The sequence below is a fragment of the Battus philenor genome, unplaced genomic scaffold (genome assembly GCF_028537555.1).
Source record: "Battus philenor isolate CCGP_79_NKW_IND1 unplaced genomic scaffold, ilBatPhil1.0.hap1 SCAF_4, whole genome shotgun sequence".
Taxonomy (NCBI): Eukaryota; Metazoa; Arthropoda; class Insecta; order Lepidoptera; family Papilionidae; genus Battus; species Battus philenor.
The window spans coordinates 15,444,273-15,463,187 of NW_027181704.1; the positions used below are offsets into that span (position 1 = coordinate 15,444,273).

The window sequence follows — 18,915 nt, forward strand, 5'->3', positions numbered from 1 at the left end:
ATAATTTAAAAAAAAACTAAACGTTGAAAAGATTTCATTCGGCCGGAGATATATATGAAGGATGAGGCTGAATGTTCTGTTATCTTTGTTTTTTTTATTTTTATGTGCTCCTTTTTGACAGGTGTCAATGAGAGATTGCCAAAAAAGTAGTACAAAGATAAAGATGCGTTTTTGCCTTGTAAAATACTTTTAAATTAATAGACTAGTGATTATTCGCATATAGTATCAAACTCTCCTTCCATATACATATTCTGTATCAAAAACTAAGGCTAAATTTCATATAAAACACCCGAGTAAAGATATCTTTTTAGGCTGGTAGGACAGTCTTCAACATTTGCCTAGCGTCTGTTTCTCAAGTTTTCAAAAAAGTTGAAATATCTTTTGACTCAGAACAAACCATTTTGAAGGATGTTTTATGTCACAAACGTGTAAACAGGTTGGACAGCAGCGATCTCTGGGTACTTTAACACCATAGCGATCGCCAATTCGCCTTTCAAGCGCTACGATTATAATATATCCTTCCATAGATATCTTTCGGAGAGGCCTATAGCTTGCAGTGTGCATCTATAGGCTGTTCAAGAAGTTAAGAAGATGCTTTGATATATTAAACTGCAATACTATTAAAAATATACAGAAACATTCGCTAGATAATGATGCAATTGATTTCACTATTCCTTAATTGAATTAAAAGCTACCAACATTATTTGATCCGCGCACATACGATAAATCGAATACATAACATGAACTAAACAACATCCAGTGATAATTCAAACTATGTTTATTTCACTCTTATTTGCATAACCAAAACGGGATGGAGTTATCTTTAACGAAATAAGTTACATATTAATAAACTTGAAACATGTTTGTTATTATTATTAAGAAATGAATAGTGGTAGCTTAGCGGTAGAGGACTTATTCCTGCGATCATAAATCGCGGGTTCGATTCCCTGGACCAAATATCATATGACACTTTGTGAATTAAATATATAGGGTTGCCACTGCTCACAAACAAGTTTCCAGGGCATGGGCAACAGTGTCCTCTGCGTCTCCTAATACCGCACTACGATCGCCAATTCACCTGGCAAGTGTGGCGATTATGGTATATTCCCACATAAATATCTTTGGGGGAAGCCTTTCCCTTGCAGTCGGCGTTAATGTTTTATTTGAAGTAAGACGTAACCGACAAACTATAAAATTAAAGTTGAAACCCAACAGTTCATCACTCACTATGTTTTTTTTTTCTATTGTAATGCAACATTTACATATTCTCGAGTTATATTGATACTGTTAGTCCGGGGGCTTTAACAGCTTAATCGGACATGAGTTCACGGAGCGGAAGGGTCCGTGAATTTAAAAACAAAAGCTAATGTGACGCGTTCCAGGTGTACAAAGTCGTTCACATGTTTGTTGTTGCACGCTTTACCCGAGTAGAGCTGTGTAATATCGATGTTGTGTATGCGGCTTGGGACGACAGCGTGGACCACAGGCGAGCCGAGGAGGGATCCGGATCCAACTTCGGTTCGCCCACGCTCTTCACGGTTAGGGAACGGGCGGCCCACGGAACGCAACAGGCCTTCAGGAACTTCTAGCAGTACAAAGTCTACAGCAGTGTTTTCCAATCATTTTTGTGCTATGTTTCCTAAAATTACCTAAACCTTTCTAAAATTCCATCTCCCTATGGTACATGAAATTTTTTTATATTCAAGCAAAAGGGTTAAACTTAGGTCCAGTTTCTTTTCGAGTTATCCTCCTTAAAAATGAAATTGCTCCCCTGTGGATCATAGGCCCCTCGTCGGGAAACACTGGTATACAAGGACTATGATAGGAAGTCATATAAATAGTAAAGGATGTATTCTCTTACCTAATTAGGAATACGTATATGTAAATCACTAAGAAATATCAGTAAATAAAATTATAGTAAACGAGTATAATGATACCAATTCGAGAAGTACTCACTTGGTGAATGTGGCGTATAGGATGTCGACGGGCACCCTGTATGGTAGGGTCATCATGGAGACACACCTCATGCCGCGTTGCCTCATCAGCCAACTGACGAGGCCGCTGTTCGCTGAGTCGATTGCGTTTTGGAAGATCGTCATCACTGTGTCCGGTAGGTCGTCAACGAGAGCATCCTGATTGAAAACAAAAATAATTTAAAAATGCAAATTCTCTTTTGGATACAAAATTAAGATAAAATTGCAATTTATAATTATTTTTATGGTAAACATGGCAATTTCGTACAATAATAGATAATCAATCATAAAAATTATAATGTAAATAAATTACAAAATATTCATTCAAAGGTATTTCACATTCCATAATGACATCTATACCAGCTATCGCCATTTTAAAAGCTATATCACATACTACTGGACGATATCAGTTGTTAGGCCTATATATAGCTTCAGGGATAAAAGTAAGAAGGCTCCATGAAAAGTCACCTGTGCCTTTTTCTAACAAAAAAATATTGCAAGTCACATTACACGGTGCACTTTAAATTAAAAAAAAAAACAATGTCAACGTGATTTGATTATTTAAAATCTTATGCAACACAATATTGAACTACCGGTGCATTATTTCAATGAATATATTTTATAATATAATTATGTATATATACATATGTGTGTATTTATATATATATATATATATATATATATAATTATTTTAATACTTATACCAGTGTTTTTCAAACTTTTTGGTGCCGTGCCCTTTCTAAAACCCTTACATGCCTCTATATGACGTACATAACTTTTATATTAAAGCGAAAGGACTAAACTCGTGTCGAATCCACTTTCCAATTACCCCTCTATGGGGCGTGGGCCCTAAATTGGGAAACACTGATTTACACAGTGTATTACGGCAAACTTAATGCTGATGACATTTTCTACCGGTTAAACTTTTTGACGGTGCAGAGATAAATTAATAAAGGTAGGTGAAATAAATAAATATTATAAAAGAGAAAGAAAATTCAAAAAGAGAAGAAAAATATCAACAAAAACAAAAAAAAACGTCTTATATAAATATGCTAAAATTATCGTGATGATTCCGTCAGTTTGCCAAGCAAAGCTTTATACCGGTAAAAATAACTATAATCTCTCAGCTATTTTTACAGATATTTTTTTTAATTGATGACGTTTAATAAATTTCATAATTACCTGTCTATGTGTTTTGCATTCCTCGCACTCCGGGTCGTATTCGCAGTTTGTATCGTCCAAAACATCCTGTAGCTGAAATGTCGTTTGCACCGCCAGACATCTTGTGCAAGAGATGAGGTTATTCCTGTGTAAGAAACGCAAAGCGTCGTCGAAACCCTGCTTGCACATGTTACTGAGCACCTCCGGTTTTGGCGGGAAAAGAATGCGCGCGAAACGGTTCATGTTCTGCTTTGACAGCTCTATGCTAGTGTTCGCCAAGTTTACCTGTCAATAAACGATTTTTCGTTCAGAAACTTATCACATTGTTTTTTTAATGTCATTCGTTTAGTTTACAATCCCAAGTCATATCTCTAAATTATCTATACAAATAAATACAATAGGATTGTCTGTTTGTAATATTAAAATAACCGTACATGCATTCGAATATCTATACGGTACATATACTAAAATTATATTTTTTTTTTATTTTGTCTGTCTGTCTGTTTGTTCCGGCTAATCCTTGAAATGACTGGACCGATTTTGACGGAACTTATACTGGCAGGTAGCTGATATAAAAAGAAGTAACTTAGGTTATTTTATTTCAGAATTTAAACCTTAATGTAAAATTCTACGCAGACGTTATGGGAATAGCTAGTATTGTAATACAATAACTTGTAAAAAATCCTATTGTAGTGTGAAGAATTTTTAATTGATAATCGACGTAGGAATGAGTTGCTCCACTGTATTAAGGATATTTTAAAAGTGACTACAAAAATAAATACCTAGCTATGTCACTTTCGTTCTTCTACAGATCTCATTCCTAATTCGATCTTCACGTCTCGCTGAGCCAATGTGAGCTTGTTGACGCCCAAAATGTGTGAATCTTAACGAGAATTTTTTCTTAAATACCAGGGAGTATTAGGAGACCTCTTGTTTCCTTCTGTCGTGTGTGAGACAGGAAGGTTACAAATCGGGTAAAGTCCTTTTCGTTTTATTCTTTTATTTCACTTTCTCTTTTTATCTTCCACAATATCTATGTTTCTTCAATTGGTCTTCGTTCCTAGACCACAATTTGCTAAGTTAACGTGAATTGTTAGACAAGGACAACATGATACTCACGTGAAATAGTTGTGAACTAAGATCCCTCGGGCAGATGTCGCTCTCTCCGCAGAAGGGACTGACGGTGACCGTGTTCTCGTCGAGAACTGGCAAGTTGTCGCTGAAGCCACCGTCCATATATCGGATACCGTGGAACCGCGGCGGCAGCATCCCGGAAAACACTGGCACGAAGCACGACGCGAGCAACGCCTGCATTCACCACCATAACTTTATAATCATCACGTCAGCGCTACCCACCGTAACGTATTCTTTTTTTAAATTGTTTCATAAAATTAAATGAGCATACAAACTCTTTTGTGGATAACTGTGTTCTATTAAAATACGATCATGTTATGTCTCTAAGCTTTCTATAAATAATTTTAAATTTAATATGTAAGATTTTTTAGTGATAATAAAAGTGATAAGTGGACATGAATAGCTCTAGGACCGTATAAAAATATTATAAGTGTTCACAAAATAATCCGTCTGAGTTTTTATGGGCTCTTCTGATATCAGAACGCGTTGGGAACTTGGAATTTTGTTGAGTTCCTCTGGCATTTTTCTCATAAAATACACAAGATAACAGGTTATTATATTAGGGGAATCGGTAAGTAATGTCGTTCGTTCTTTTCTGTGTATGTCAATATTTTATTGTCATTTGGCAGCTCATTACACACTTGGAAGACGTTGTATACTAGGTGGCAAAAGGTTGTTGATAACAGAGGTGAATACATTGTTGATTAGAAATAAAAGCTTCTTAAAAATGGAGTCATGTGAGTTTAACTTAAGAAAGCAAAATTACTTTCCGGTTCCCCAAATATTTAATAAGGCTCTGAAATACAGGGTGGACTAGAAAAGCTTCCAAATTCAAAACGCATTGCTTGTAAAAATCACGCGGTTGGGGATGGATAGCTTGGTTTTCATGTCATTCACTATGAAGTGCTAGCCGAAGATCTATGTTTAGTAGGGATAAAGAAGTGGTCACACGAACAGTAATTTTAAAAAAATAATTTGCTGACTTTAACTTAGTTTTAAATATTTACACTTATTAAACACTAACATGCAAAAACGTGATCAAAAAAAAATTTGAAAATATTTAACGTAATTGTAAAAACAAAGGCAAGGACGCTAATGTCAGTGGAATACAGATAACTAATAATAATTTTAAAAAAAGCTTTATATTTTATTTCTATGACGTTTTTTTTAAATCCTCTCAACTTAACAGTTTGACTGCCTACCGATGTAGGGCACCGCTTGTTGGAAGCCGTTCAAGTTTTTTTTATAATTTCGTTTGTTTTTTGACAAAATAAGTAAGTGCAAAAATAGGTAGTTTCATTTCTTTTTATGAAAAAAAAAAAATTCTCACGCCTTAGGGCGGAAAAGGCATCTGGGATGAAATTTTCAATCTGGGTGCCTTTCTCGCCTTGGTGCGAGATGAAGATATGTGGAAATTTTAATTATTTATTATAAATCTTACATAGAACTCACAACTCCGCGAGCCCGCCTCGAGAAACGGGCGTCCCATGCTATCCCTCCCTTCCCGCCTTAAGGCTGAATCCTCAATCCTGTTAAAGGCTTTGTACAATAAGAACAGAGTAATATGCCTTACCTGCAAAAGATCTTCCCGTGTAGGGTATTCTGATACGATGACGTTTTTGCCATCGTAAACCCTGGTGAGTGATATATGCAGCCGACCGCTGACCACCTTGTGGACGTCAGGGGGCAGGTGTCGCTGCATGCTCGCGAGGAGCACATTTTGAATGTTAAATGACGGGCTAAACGGACCTAGCGACCCGGCCCGCGCCTCTCCGACTATCCTTAAGACATCACTTGTTATTTCACCTGTTGAAAGAAATAATAATAATAATATATTTATTCCAATCAATACAACTGGGAGTTATATTCTCGGGATAAAAACTTGTTTAAGTTGTTAAGTTTCCAGAGGATGGGTAGCAAGCGTCCTCTGCGTACCGTAATATATATATATATATACACCGTCGATCTCCAACCCGCCTGCCAAGCGTAATTATGGTATACCCTTCCATAGAAACCTATAGAGGAAGCCTGTGCCTTGTTATAGGTGTCTATGGGCTGAAGCGACTTTTAAAATTGACCTAAAATGAGTTATCAATATAATTTCGGACAGAATATTTATTACGAGTGAAGAGAATGTAAATAAAAATAATTATGAAAAATTATTGGAAAAAGCACTTCCAACTTCTTGTCCCAACAGTAAGATAGGGGGAATGAGAGGCCCCCAAAAAAGGGCAATTAAATAATTTATTACTCCATTTCAGCTAATTAGAATTTTACAATTTAAAGTCATCTGTATAGTTTAAAAATAAAGCATATTATATTTTTTATACTAGTTTATTTTATAATTCACAATAACTATTATATTTTACTCTGTTTCAGATATTGGCTGGGTCGCAAAAATATTAATTTCGGGCCGCGAGTTTCACAGCCCTGACTTTCAATAAACGCATATTAGAAACGTTTCAAAGTGACGGTTTTCGCGAGACGCATATATGCGTACATATAGCCTAAAAGGATAATAAGCATACTTGAAGTATAATATACATTATTAATTTTTTAATAATCTACATCAGGGGTAAGCAACATGCGTCCCGCGGACCTATTGCGGCACTTAAAACATATTTATGCGGTCCGCCGAGCATTTCGAAAATTACATTTATTTTATCGACTTTCTCCCGACAAAATGGCAGTTCAAAAGTTTCAGAAATTCAAGACTTCTCTTTTTAAAAAAAAAGTTAATATTCATATATAGGCCTTATGTTATTGTTAAACTTATCTAAGAGTAGATTTGGGGACTCTGTGAGTCTGAGCTAGTGCTGTTGTGAGCAGCGATTCCCCCGGAGCCTAACCCAGAACTGACGCTATGACCATCTGATGTTCCTCACGTTTTTTGAGTTTCTTGGAAGTGAAGACGGATGTTTACATAGTTTTGTGAACAACTTATTTCACAAAGTAAAATTTTCACAAAGCAAAAGCCTAGGAAATAGATATAACTTCTTGCCTAGTTTGCACATTATTCTGTAACAAGCCATCTGTTGTTTTTATAACTATATACTAAACCAAAACAATTTGTTTCTAACGAGTTCTTCACACAGCGACTTGTTCATACGTGCAGTGTAACCGCGAATTATCTGCGCGGTTTTTTCTTATATGCAAAATGTATATGAAAATTACTTTTCCTCTTTATATTATACATTTTTTATTCGAATGTTTATTATAAATAATGCTTTGTAGATTATTAACAAGTATTACATTATGAGAGTCCCGCCAAACAATTTTAAAATATAAATTGCCCGTTGATAAAAATGTTGCTCACACCTGATCTACATATATAAAAATGAACGAATCTCTTGTCTGTACGCGATTGATTCAAAAACCATACATTCATTCGCTGTGAAAATTACGTATATTATGAGATAATCTCTAAAAAAGCTTTTGAAAAATTGTATATCATGTTTTAGGTGCCAAAAGTGTTCCTTTTCTTTAATTTTTTTAAAAATAAATACATCACACCGTAACTCGTGAACCGTATATATGTTTTGCATTGTAAAATCGGTTAATATTGTTACTGTGGTTAGCATCACCTGAGCGTACAAAGGGCCCCAAGACTTTTCACTCTCATTCAATTTGTGTTTTTAAGTTAACGGACGCTCCGCAAACTCGGTTCAGATGAAGCTGTAAAAGCCTACAGCACTTACATCAACAGAGAATAAGTAAGTCACTTTGCGTCCTAGTTACATTCCAAAAAAAAACACGACGCAAAATGAAACGTTGCAAAGTGAATTAAGATTTTCTTTAGAAAACCGTATAAAGGATAGAACCAAAAACAACGCAACTTTGAAAATGTTATGACACAGCGCGACGCAATTTAAAAAAAAAAACGCAAAATTACGCACATCGAGGTATTGGTGTATTTGAACCTGTGTTGCCTTGAAAGTTTAATATAATCTCAGAAATAATGTTTGTAATGTCAGAATTGCTGACATAACACTATTTTTATATAAAATCTTCTTAGTATATTTCTTGTATAAATAATATATGTAACATGTTTGAGATGTATTGTTTAAAATGTCTAACATCAAAATGAATACGCTATGAATAGGCTCTTTAGAAGGTTAGTTGGTTCTAGAATTATCAGTTTTTGTTAACAAAAATATATAATTTTGGAAACTAAAAAAAAGTAGAAGTGTTTATGATAGATTTAGGAGCACTATTGTCAAAATATTATCAAATTATTAATAAATTCATTGAATTAGTAAAAAAAATTTAAAGTGATCACTTTGAAAAATCTTTTGTTTGTTTTGTATATCTATTATTAATGTTACAATTTCATGGAGCAAGTATCAAAAACATCATACAAAAATTAAAAAAAAAATTAAAAAAGTATAAAGTTAACAGATTATTAATTATACAATTAAAATTTGATGGTACAAGTGTCAAAAATCTTTTCCAATCAGAGATAACAATTTCACATCTTTTTACATCATCTTCTAAGATTTTAATAGACAAGATTTCAAATCAGAACACTAAAGAGACAAGGTATGTATTACATAATGTTTATTCATAGCTATTATCATTTCTTTGTTATCAGGCTGTTGGTAAATAATGTCAGTTGTCAACCAAAAAAAACACTAATTTTAGTTTTTTTTAAATATATTGTCTATGTATTGTGAGAAAAAAATTATTTTTTTGAGAAATCATCATTTCAGCCCAAAGACGCCCATTGGGACATAGGCCTCCCCCAAAGATATTTACAGGAGATATACTATAATTGCCATGTTTGGTAGGCAGGTTAGATATAGCAGTATGGTATTATGGTACATAGAATAAACTGCTGCCCATCCTTTAAAGACTTGTTTGCTGATTTCTGAGCTGTGGCAACTGTGTAAATGATTGTACAAAGTTTGAATAAGTAAGTTTTATTTTGGGGATCGAACCAGGGAGCTACAATTGCAAGTCCCTAGTGCTGGGCAACCATTGTTTAACTACACTTTCAGAAATATAGCTATTTTACCCCTTTAAATTACACCACTCACAAATCCACTTTTACATTACTCCTAATATTATGTCAATAAAATTTAATTGTTTCTTTTTTATAGGTATAATTATATTTGTTGATGATTGAGATTTGATAATTTTAAATAATTATTAAATTATTTACACCATTATGTAACTGCATTTTTAATTCAATTTCATATTAATTAAATAAAGGAATTGTAAAATATTAGAAATTAATTATATAACATACATCTACATTATATAAAAAACCTTAAATTTAGAAGGTAACATATTTCGTGAATATTTATTTAAAAATATTCTTGGATATAAATGAACAAAGGTATTTATATCACTTAATTTACCTAACTCTCATGGAAGTAATTATCTATATAATAAACAATTGTTTGTAATTACATACACATATCTACAATATTGTCAAGCGATAACATTTGTATTAAATGAAGACTCAGGTATTGCAACATAATATTTATTCAATATTCTGTTATGCACTTGCTTATTATAAATTTGTTTTCTATTTTAAGTGTATATTTTTAAATTATAAAATTAGGTAGTTAATATAAAAAGTTATAAAAATTACTATATCTAAAATTACTCTAACTAATATATCTCTATAAATTTAAAAAATAATGTGCAGAATTTGAGCCAAAACAAACATTGAAAAGTTTATTTTATAAAATAAATTGTTGCTATAAGTAACTTAAACACTTAAAAAAATATTTAAAATGCATGCTCACCTATCGGAATGTCACAAAGGAGAGCACAGGCTGATATAGCACCAAAAGAAGCACCTGATATCTTTCCTAACAACAAGTGAGGCGCGTATTTCTTAAAGCACACAGCAACTCCGACATGGTATATACCGAGAAAACCACAACCCGCAAACGACAAGTTCATTATTCACGCATACAAAAATTTATAACTGAAAACTATCAATATATAAACGAAATAGGTCGGCAATAATATAACTTATCGACTACACAGTTGAGATTAGATAACAATAATCACAAGAAACTTATCGTTATCAAACTACTTGTAGCGATTTTATTGAATAAAAACGAACACGACTGTCGCGGATAAAGTTTGAATATAAATAAACATAAAACAAATTTGTATTCAAATATACTACAAAAGTCGACTTTATCACAGGAAACGTCAATGTCAAAGTTTGACACTTGACAACAACAATGAAACTATTAATACAATTCATTTCACAAAGTTAGTGTCTAGATGGTATTCTTTTATAACATTGTTTTTCAATATATTAACAACCAAATGTCAAGAGCAAAAACAATAACGGAAAGTAATTCGAAAGAAGAATTAAATTTTATATGTAATTAAGATGGTGGTCGAAAATTCTTAAATTTTTACAAATAATTATTAGAGAAATGTCGAAAAAAAACCTAATGGTTATTTTTATTACAACAGGCATCTACTGCTAACGACATTCCTTTAATAAACAGGGAAAAAAAATTGTCTTTTATAACAATGCGTTTTTTCGTGGGGTTTTATTATACAACTTTTCTTCCATTATCTGGTACACTACTGTTTATTAGTGAATATAAATGAAGCGGAAGTGAAACCATCCAGCTCTGATAATAACGAAGTGAAGATTCCCTCACTGAGGGACCATGTACTTAAATAGATGCATTCGCCCAAGCTAACTAAGAGATCTGTAGCCTTTCATTTTGAGAAATGTCTCAAATAAAAAACCGAGCAGAGCTTAATTACCACATAAAAAATTTAGAATTAGCGCCATTAACACTGTGTTATTATCAATTGGCAGAAGGCCACTACTGCTATTAAGGTAAATAGTCATAAAATCAAATCAACTTTATGGAATTCAGGTAGACTAAATCTAAAAAAATATTGACGAAAGGTTTTAAAATATTGTTTTGTAAATTTTTATTGTCAAATAGACAAGTTTTTTTTGGATTACCTGTCATCGTATTTAATATCTCATTGTCTTTGGTTTATTTATTCATACGTCGTCGACGTTTATTCTTTTAAAATATTATTCAGCGTATTGGTGAAAATGGATGACTTCGGTGATAACTTCGTTCAGCCAGAAGTAGACCCTGCAGCGGAGTTCCTGGCCCGTGAACAGAACCAACTGGCTGGCCTCGAAGATGAACTGGAAACAAGCGCTCCGCCCCCTGTTGTAGCCCCGGGTTCAAATGGCTTAGGGGATTTTGTTGGTATGTTACAGGTTTCTTTTTACACCGCACCTCTTTTATACATGACGTAATTGAAAAAAATCAATATTTCTTATAAGATCGGGGTTAACTGTTAATTTTTAGAAATATGAGGAGTTATTTATTATTGCTAGCAGTGTATAGTTCGTTACAATTACAAAATTTTAGCCAGTTTCTAGATTTAAACAAAAGTAAGATGTCATTTTAATCTTTCTAGAAATTCCAAGCTCTGCAGTATTTGAAACAAATGGGTTAATGGATGAAGAGCCTACTCCTGCACCAGTGTTCAGACAAGAAAGAGAAGAACCAGAGAAGATTAGAATATGGCGTGAGGAACAGAAAAAGAGACTTACAGAAAAAGGTAAACTATTAAAAATCATATCTGATCATCCTAATCTTCATCATAGGTTGATAAGACTGTATCTTTTACTCTTCACTTCTACCATTATGTATGTATGTCCAGGTATATTTTGTGCACTTTAACTACTCATTATTTATACTTCTACCTTTTCCTTACTATGGTTGTCTGTAAGAGTTTGCCTTGTGTGATAAGACCGCCCATTGTACTTTTTAGTTTATTATTATGAAACTTTTTAAATGTATCCTAGTGTGTACAATAAATTTTTCAGTTTGACCATATAAATTAAAATATTATATGGTCAAACTGAAATTAGTTGGAAGGGTTGGTAGTTACAAAATTTTTTTGAATATTATAATTTTATAAATATGTAAGTTATTTTTTAATTAATTTTCCAGGATTTGTCACTCACATCTGTTTATTATTTGGTTTATGGGCCAACTTTCACAAATATACTATGTACTTACTTACATCTTACATTACATATAGGTAGTCATCTATTGTATGGAATATAATTATTATACAGAGGCATATTATGTTATATCCTTATATGTTGAGGATAATTAGTAATTAGCTATTAAAGTTTATTTCTATAACTCATTAATGCAAAGAGATTTTCTATTAACAAGGAAGGGTTTTTAATTATGTACTTAATTACCAAATTATTTTTTTAATTTATTTTTGAAATGTGTTGCTCATTTACTGTCAATTATTGTAAAATACACCCTATCGAAAAATAAGTGGTTTCAGAAACAATAAATAACAGAAATATTATTGTACAAGAGAGCATTTCAAAAATTCAACAAATCAAATTAAATTATTATTTACTGTTTCTACATTAATTGTACTAACAAAAGTTAAGAACCTGTTAAACTTCTTTATGTATGATGATTGGAAATTGATGTGAAAGCTATTTGCTGCTAATTGAGCTAAACTTTCACCACTTTCAGCTTTTACATTTACAACCTATCACTGTGTATAAAAGATAACTATCTTTTCAGATGAAGAAGAGGAAAGGAAGAAGGAGGAAATGTTGAAGGTTGCTAAGAAGGAACTGGAAGATTGGTATAAGACTCATGAAGAACAAATTGCGAAAACTAAAGCTGCAAACAGGTAAAATTTATTATAATTTTTATGATCTATCACAAGTTAAGTTAGTTTAACAAAAGTTAGTAAAGAAGGTAGAGTTTAAGACTGATAGGAGTCTGGCATAACCCTTTCATTGGCCGTGCAACAGAGGGATGTCCGGTGTAGCATTCCCTGGAGACAAGAAAAAGTTAGTGACCTATCCAAAAAAATTAAGTGAGAGTTAAATTCTTGTTTTTTTACACTTGCTGTTTTATGAGTAAAATCGTGATTATGGACTTATTTTCCAAATTTTTCTTATTCTTATATTAATGTATACCCTTCTGTATCTTTTATAAAAACAACAGCACTTTATGTCAAATAATATACACAAAATTTATTATGAAGTATAATATTAAATACAAAGTGTAGTATGTGATTTTTAATATTAATTTTCATGGGTTAGTTGCAATCTGTGTTTTTGATTTATGGGACGTCTTGTATATAATAATTGTGTACAAATAGTACAAGCGAGGTTTAAAAGTAGCATGTTATTTAAACTTTTAACTTTCTCAAGAATGAGAAGAAATAATTTGATGTGGAAAAATATGCATGGCATTGCATGGTTTTAAATGGGTGTAAATAAGCTTTCAATAAATATACATACAGGTCATAATGGGAGTCCAGTGAAAAAAAAAAAGAATTTGTTATATAGCAACACTGAGTTGACTGGTCTTGATGTATTTTTGCATGGTAACATATAAAGACAATTATATTAACATGATAAAAATTCTATTACCACAGATAATAGCAAACAAAGTAATTAAAAGATATGACTGTATGATGTATGTAAATATCGATTCAACAATTATTGCATGTATTTTAATTATAAATATAATTGAATGTAAATGTGCTGTCCATGTTTATTGTACTATTTATATACTAAATAATGTACTATTTTCTTTTCATCGCTGGCAGGGAGTCAGCTAAGTGAGTATATTGCACAGTAGTTTTTTTTTGTTTACTAACTATTACTTATTGGTATATATGTTGTATTTAATTAACTTCATTTTATAGAGGGCTATATATATGTTTCTAAAATATTTAGGGTTTATCATACATATAGTCTCATACATATTAACTTAGTGTTTGCTTAGTATGGGAGGCACTTCTGTGTCATCTGAAATTTTACTTTCTTTCTTCCTACTCCTTCCTCCCCTCCTTTATTGATTACCATGTTATACTTTCTGTGGCTAACCCTGGAAATAATACTTCCATATAAAAGCTAGATAAACCACATCCTCTGAAAATAGTAAAAAAGCAATCAATTAAAAATTTTGTTTTATTAATAATACGGAAATGTTAATAAATTAATATTCAATAATTGTTTCAATTTTGTTGAAATGTCCAAAGATTTGTTACATATTTAAGACTGAAGTATTGTCACATTTTCTTAGACTAAAATCCACTGTTAATGTTACATTAAGCGGAACTCTTCTCCCCCCCCCCCCCCCCCCTTAGTGTGACCGTATTTAATAAATGGCGCCTAAGTATATATTCCAATAATATATGTTTGGTAATTTTATCTATTACTAACTCACCTAAGCCTTAAAGCCTTCATTCCAAATAATGGGTAAATAGACAGATGTCAGCTTTTTGAATAAATCATATATCAGGAGTAGCCAAGTGTCTTGATAATATGAGAAACTATCGAGATTTAAAAATTTTTCACTACCAGCAATTAATAACATTTAAAAAAGTATTATTTTTTTCTAGAAAAGTACAAAATATTTGCATTGAAATTAATTATTACAGTAATTTTAAAAAGTTTTGAAACATACGAATTTATAATTTTTTTTAATATTTATAATTACATAAAAATGCAGTGTACTCGGATACAATAATCGCGAGCTGCAAATAATCCTTCAAAGAGCCGCAAGTGGCTAGCGAGCCGCAGGTTGGTCACCCCTGGCATACATCTTTTCCTTTGTTTATGTCATAACACAGTATTGTCATTGATTCTGTTCTAATGTTGGTGTATCATAACAGTTTACATTTTTAATAATTTTCATTGTTGTCATATTTCGGGTATAATATTGTTTGGTTTTAGAAAAACTGTTTGTTTTACTATTGTGAAGTCTTTACAAAAAAACATTCATTTAATCCTCATATATACATAATTAGTTATATCTATGGTTATTAATTTGGTAGGTATATACTAGGTACATATATCATTGTGCTAAAAAAGTAAGGTGAATTTGTTTATAAAATTTATTTCATCCCCTTCAAAGTAATCCCTGTCCGTCTAAACGCAGTTTTCATTCTTCAAAACAGTTTGAATAGTAATTTTCCAGTGTAGTCTTCAAGACTTCAATCATGTAAAAAAGGGTTCCCCGCATTGATCTTTTGAATTTGCTGAAGCCAGAAGTCGCACGGAGCCAAATCAGGCGAATACGGTTAATAAGAAAGGATTTGAGTTAAGTTTTTGCCCAAAAAGTTGTGAAGAACCAATGCAGTATGGCTACTACCAATTGAGACCTGAAGCGATTGAGACACAAAACATCCCTCAATGTTTTGGGCTGAACCGAATGATATTCAAACTTTTGTCAAAGAGACGCTTGGCAAATGTTATAGACAGTCCTAACCTAGGAAAAAAATTACCTGCATTGCTAATGCTCAGGAGTTTTAAATGACAATTTCACCTTACTTTTTGATTACTATACATATATATAGCTACTTATAGCTGTTTTATGTATTTATGGGTAACTAAAAATATTACCTTTACTATTTACTTCTTATTTTAAATCATCCTAATATCACATCTGTAATTTTTAGTATATTATGTACAAAAGAATACATAGATATATAGAAGGAATTTTAAATATAATTTATTTAAGAAAATTGCCTCAAAGACCAAATATTCCTCTGTGTTACACTATACATTTACAGTTACTTTAAATATATATATTTACATTAAATATATAAGCTAGGCTCATATTTGAGGCAAGATCTATTGTATCCTTTGTTATTATTAATTTTGTTACTATTAATTTTTTTTTTAATAACACTTAAAGTAAAAGTTTGATCATCAAAAAGTACAGCCCATCTTTATAGTAGCCATGTATTTTAAATTAAAGGATGCCATTAGTAAATAAGGATGATAAGGTACTGTAATAAATAAAGTATTTTTCAATGGCATCTAGTGGATCTATAAATGATAGAAATACAAATGTATATAATAATCAAATTTAAAATATATAGAAATGCAGAGAGAGCGTTAGCCCGGGGTTCGGAAGGCGGTTCCACGGAAGGAGGCGAGTGGGCGCGTGTTGCCGAGCTGTGCGACTTCGGTCCCAGGCGTGGGCGAGACGTGGCCCGTCTGCGCTCGATCGTACTCCAACTTAAGCAATCCGGTGTCCGGCCAAAGTATCCACCACGCGCTACCAAAGTGTGAGTTGAATTTACTTCGCCTTTCTTTTCCCATTGGATGTCGACTGCTGGGCAAAAGCCTCGACCACATATTTACAATAGGAACGGTTAGAAGTGGTCTGCATCCAGTGTTAACTTCATTCAATTTACGTTATTTCGTACAATTCTGTTCACATTTTAAAAAAAAAATATATATATATATATATATATATATATATATATATAATGAAGTATACATATATACTTCAGTATTTATTAATCTCCTTTTTCTTTGATCTCTCATCATTGCCCATCTCAATAAGGTGTTTTAAAAACAAACATTATTTGTAAATACAAAATTCATTTTACATCAGTACACCAAAATCAAAAACTTTCATAACTATAAAAACTTTGTATAAATTGTCAACTTTACGATTAATACATGTGTCTTGTTGTATGTCACTTGTGCAAAAATATATTTCTACAATATTACGTTAAATATAAATGTTATTGATATCTAACTAGACCAACCTCTTTGACAGTCTTCATATGTTTAAAAGTTATAGACCTGTCAGAAGGAAGGAAGATGAAATAAAAATAGCCGAATTGAACGAGCACTATTCTACCTCAATTTAAATATAATGTAACTTTTCAATTTTTTAATACACAAAGAAATATGTGTATTTTTGTAAAAAAAATCCTATTTGTTATTCAAACCAAAGACAAATTAATTTAATTTTGTTTATGTATAATATAGTATAGTGTTTGCCAACCTTTTTTATAACTTGCAGCACTTACTCCATTCTAAAATTCTAACGCCCTATTATAATACACATAACTTGTATATTAAAGCGAAAGTGTTAAACTCGTGTCAAGTCCATTTTCAAATCGTCCACTTTAATAATCAAATTGCCCTCTTGTAGGACATGGGCCCCACATTGGGAAACGCTGATATAATGTTTTCTGTACTGATTTTTTATATTCACACTTACAGCCCAACTGAAATAATTGATGAGGAGGTAATGGTTTGCTTTATGCTAGCAATTTCTTGCTAATACAACATTCAAAATATATTTTTTGTATGTACATAATTATTTTCATTAAGCTAATTTAAGTGTTTTGTCCTGTGAATTTTTATGACTAGTTTTTTTATATGAACGATTGTATTGCCTGTATAATAAAAATAAATTACATTACCTATATAGTTAAAAACTATTAGACAGTATTTTGCTACCTCAAACATGGCTAATGAGTTTTATTGTAAAATATGCTATGACCAGCGATAGTATATTCAGATGCATATTTATCTAGATATATATTATAATATAGAAACTATAGTGGCGGCTTTAATGAATTTATTATTACCTATTGATAGATGAATTAACAAATGTAACTATTTTTATGGTCAATCTGCATGCAAGTGGTTATGACATGAATTTATTGAATACAAAAGTGCCGTTCATACTATACCAACACTTTAACCTTTTAATTAATTCATGTTAAGAATAGTGAATGTGTCTCTTGACTTTTTTATAATAAACATTTTTTTGATTAGTTGAAGTAATTCAAAGAATCGTTGGATAGGATCTTTGCTTCCAAACATTTAATTGGTTATAACTTTAGCGATCAAAGTGGTCTAAGTGGACCACCTTGGTGCATAAGAGAATGTACTAGGTCTATGTCGGTATGTCAAAATAAAAGGGGTTCACAATAGATTTATCTGCTTTTGATTGTGAAAAACAATGTTTACTTGACGTCGCCTATCAATATAGGAGTATAATATTTAAAGAAAATCACCGACTTTTTTGTGAAAATTTGTATATTCCACATAAGAGTTATATAAATATGTCAGAAGTAGAAATTCACCGGAACCAGCTAAATTTGGAAAGTTGTCTATGAGAAAATTTAGGTGATACTCTGTCATGTCATATAACTCGGCCAAACTACAGATAAATATGCATCTGATCTCAAGCCACAATAATAAAAAAATGACAATTATTTTTTTATTTTTTCAGGGCTTAAATTGCTGGAGCAACCTGGAAGGAGCACTGTTAGAGGCGTGAATATTTGTCATAACAAATACACCAGCCTCAATTGGAAATCACACTTAATTATAAATTAAATTGTTTAATAGGAAATGTTACATGGCATTAGCTGAACCGTTATGTGCTGGCTACCGCAGATTTGTTATTTATTTAGCCAATGATACATTTTTATATATAGGCAACCCATGTATATGATTATATCGCATGAAAATGAAGAATAAAAGTCATTCCAATATATTATGTTGTTTTAATATAAATAACACAATATTACTTTTCAAACTATTAACATTTTGTTAGTAATCAATTTTAAACACTTGCGTAAACCATAATATCCAACTTAACAAAATCTATTTATTATCTTTGTTTTCTATAAAAATAAATATAAAAAAGACTATTTTTCGTCTCGGATTTATTGTCAACTTTGTATATAATACTGGTTTTAAATAATAATGTTACTTAATGAAAAAAAATGTCAGTCTTATATCATTAGAATGTTATTATCATTAATAATTAAAATCATTGCTGCATATAGTTTTTGTGCTTATAAACGAACCCGTAAG

At 31.7% G+C, this 18,915-nt stretch overlaps 2 protein-coding genes across 3 annotated transcripts in view; one reads left to right on the forward strand and one right to left on the reverse strand.

Moving 5' to 3' along the window:
* The window catches only part of LOC137928584 (uncharacterized), a 58,855-nt gene extending 48,507 nt beyond the window's left edge, over positions 1-10,348 (reverse strand). Inside the window, exons 1-5 of the mRNA XM_068771462.1 lie at positions 10,022-10,348; positions 5,842-6,074; positions 4,254-4,442; positions 3,156-3,419; positions 1,957-2,132 (exon numbers count right to left, since the gene is read on the reverse strand). Of these exons, the coding sequence (XP_068627563.1) occupies positions 1,957-2,132; positions 3,156-3,419; positions 4,254-4,442; positions 5,842-6,074; positions 10,022-10,181 (1,022 nt within the window). The 5' untranslated portion in view covers positions 10,182-10,348. The remainder of the gene's footprint in view (positions 1-1,956; positions 2,133-3,155; positions 3,420-4,253; positions 4,443-5,841; positions 6,075-10,021) is intronic.
* Positions 10,349-11,236: 888 nt separating this feature from the next.
* Positions 11,237-18,592, forward strand: Clc (clathrin light chain). Of its 2 annotated transcripts, XM_068771696.1 has the most exons (6): positions 11,237-11,482; positions 11,697-11,840; positions 12,839-12,950; positions 13,881-13,892; positions 16,164-16,352; positions 18,326-18,592. In XM_068771696.1, exons 1-6 carry the CDS (start codon positions 11,320-11,322, stop codon positions 18,330-18,332), a joined length of 627 nt encoding a protein of 208 aa, XP_068627797.1. In that variant the 5' UTR covers positions 11,237-11,319; the 3' UTR covers positions 18,333-18,592. The 2 variants fall into 2 exon arrangements, with proteins under 2 accessions (XP_068627797.1, XP_068627798.1); XM_068771697.1 differs by lacking the exon at positions 13,881-13,892 and having other exon boundaries at positions 11,238-11,482.
* Positions 18,593-18,915: the final 323 nt, after the last annotated feature.

Bases quoted from the DNA above. Each gene is read 5' to 3' on its own strand.
- Clc (XM_068771696.1), top strand. From the start codon at position 11,320: ATGGATGACTTCGGTGATAACTTCGTTCAGCCAGAAGTAGACCCTGCA. The intron at 11,483-11,696 runs GTATGTTACAGG...TAATCTTTCTAG, and splicing joins TGGCTTAGGGGATTTTGTTG to AAATTCCAAGCTCTGCAGTA. The intron at 11,841-12,838 runs GTAAACTATTAA...CTATCTTTTCAG, and splicing joins AAAGAGACTTACAGAAAAAG to ATGAAGAAGAGGAAAGGAAG.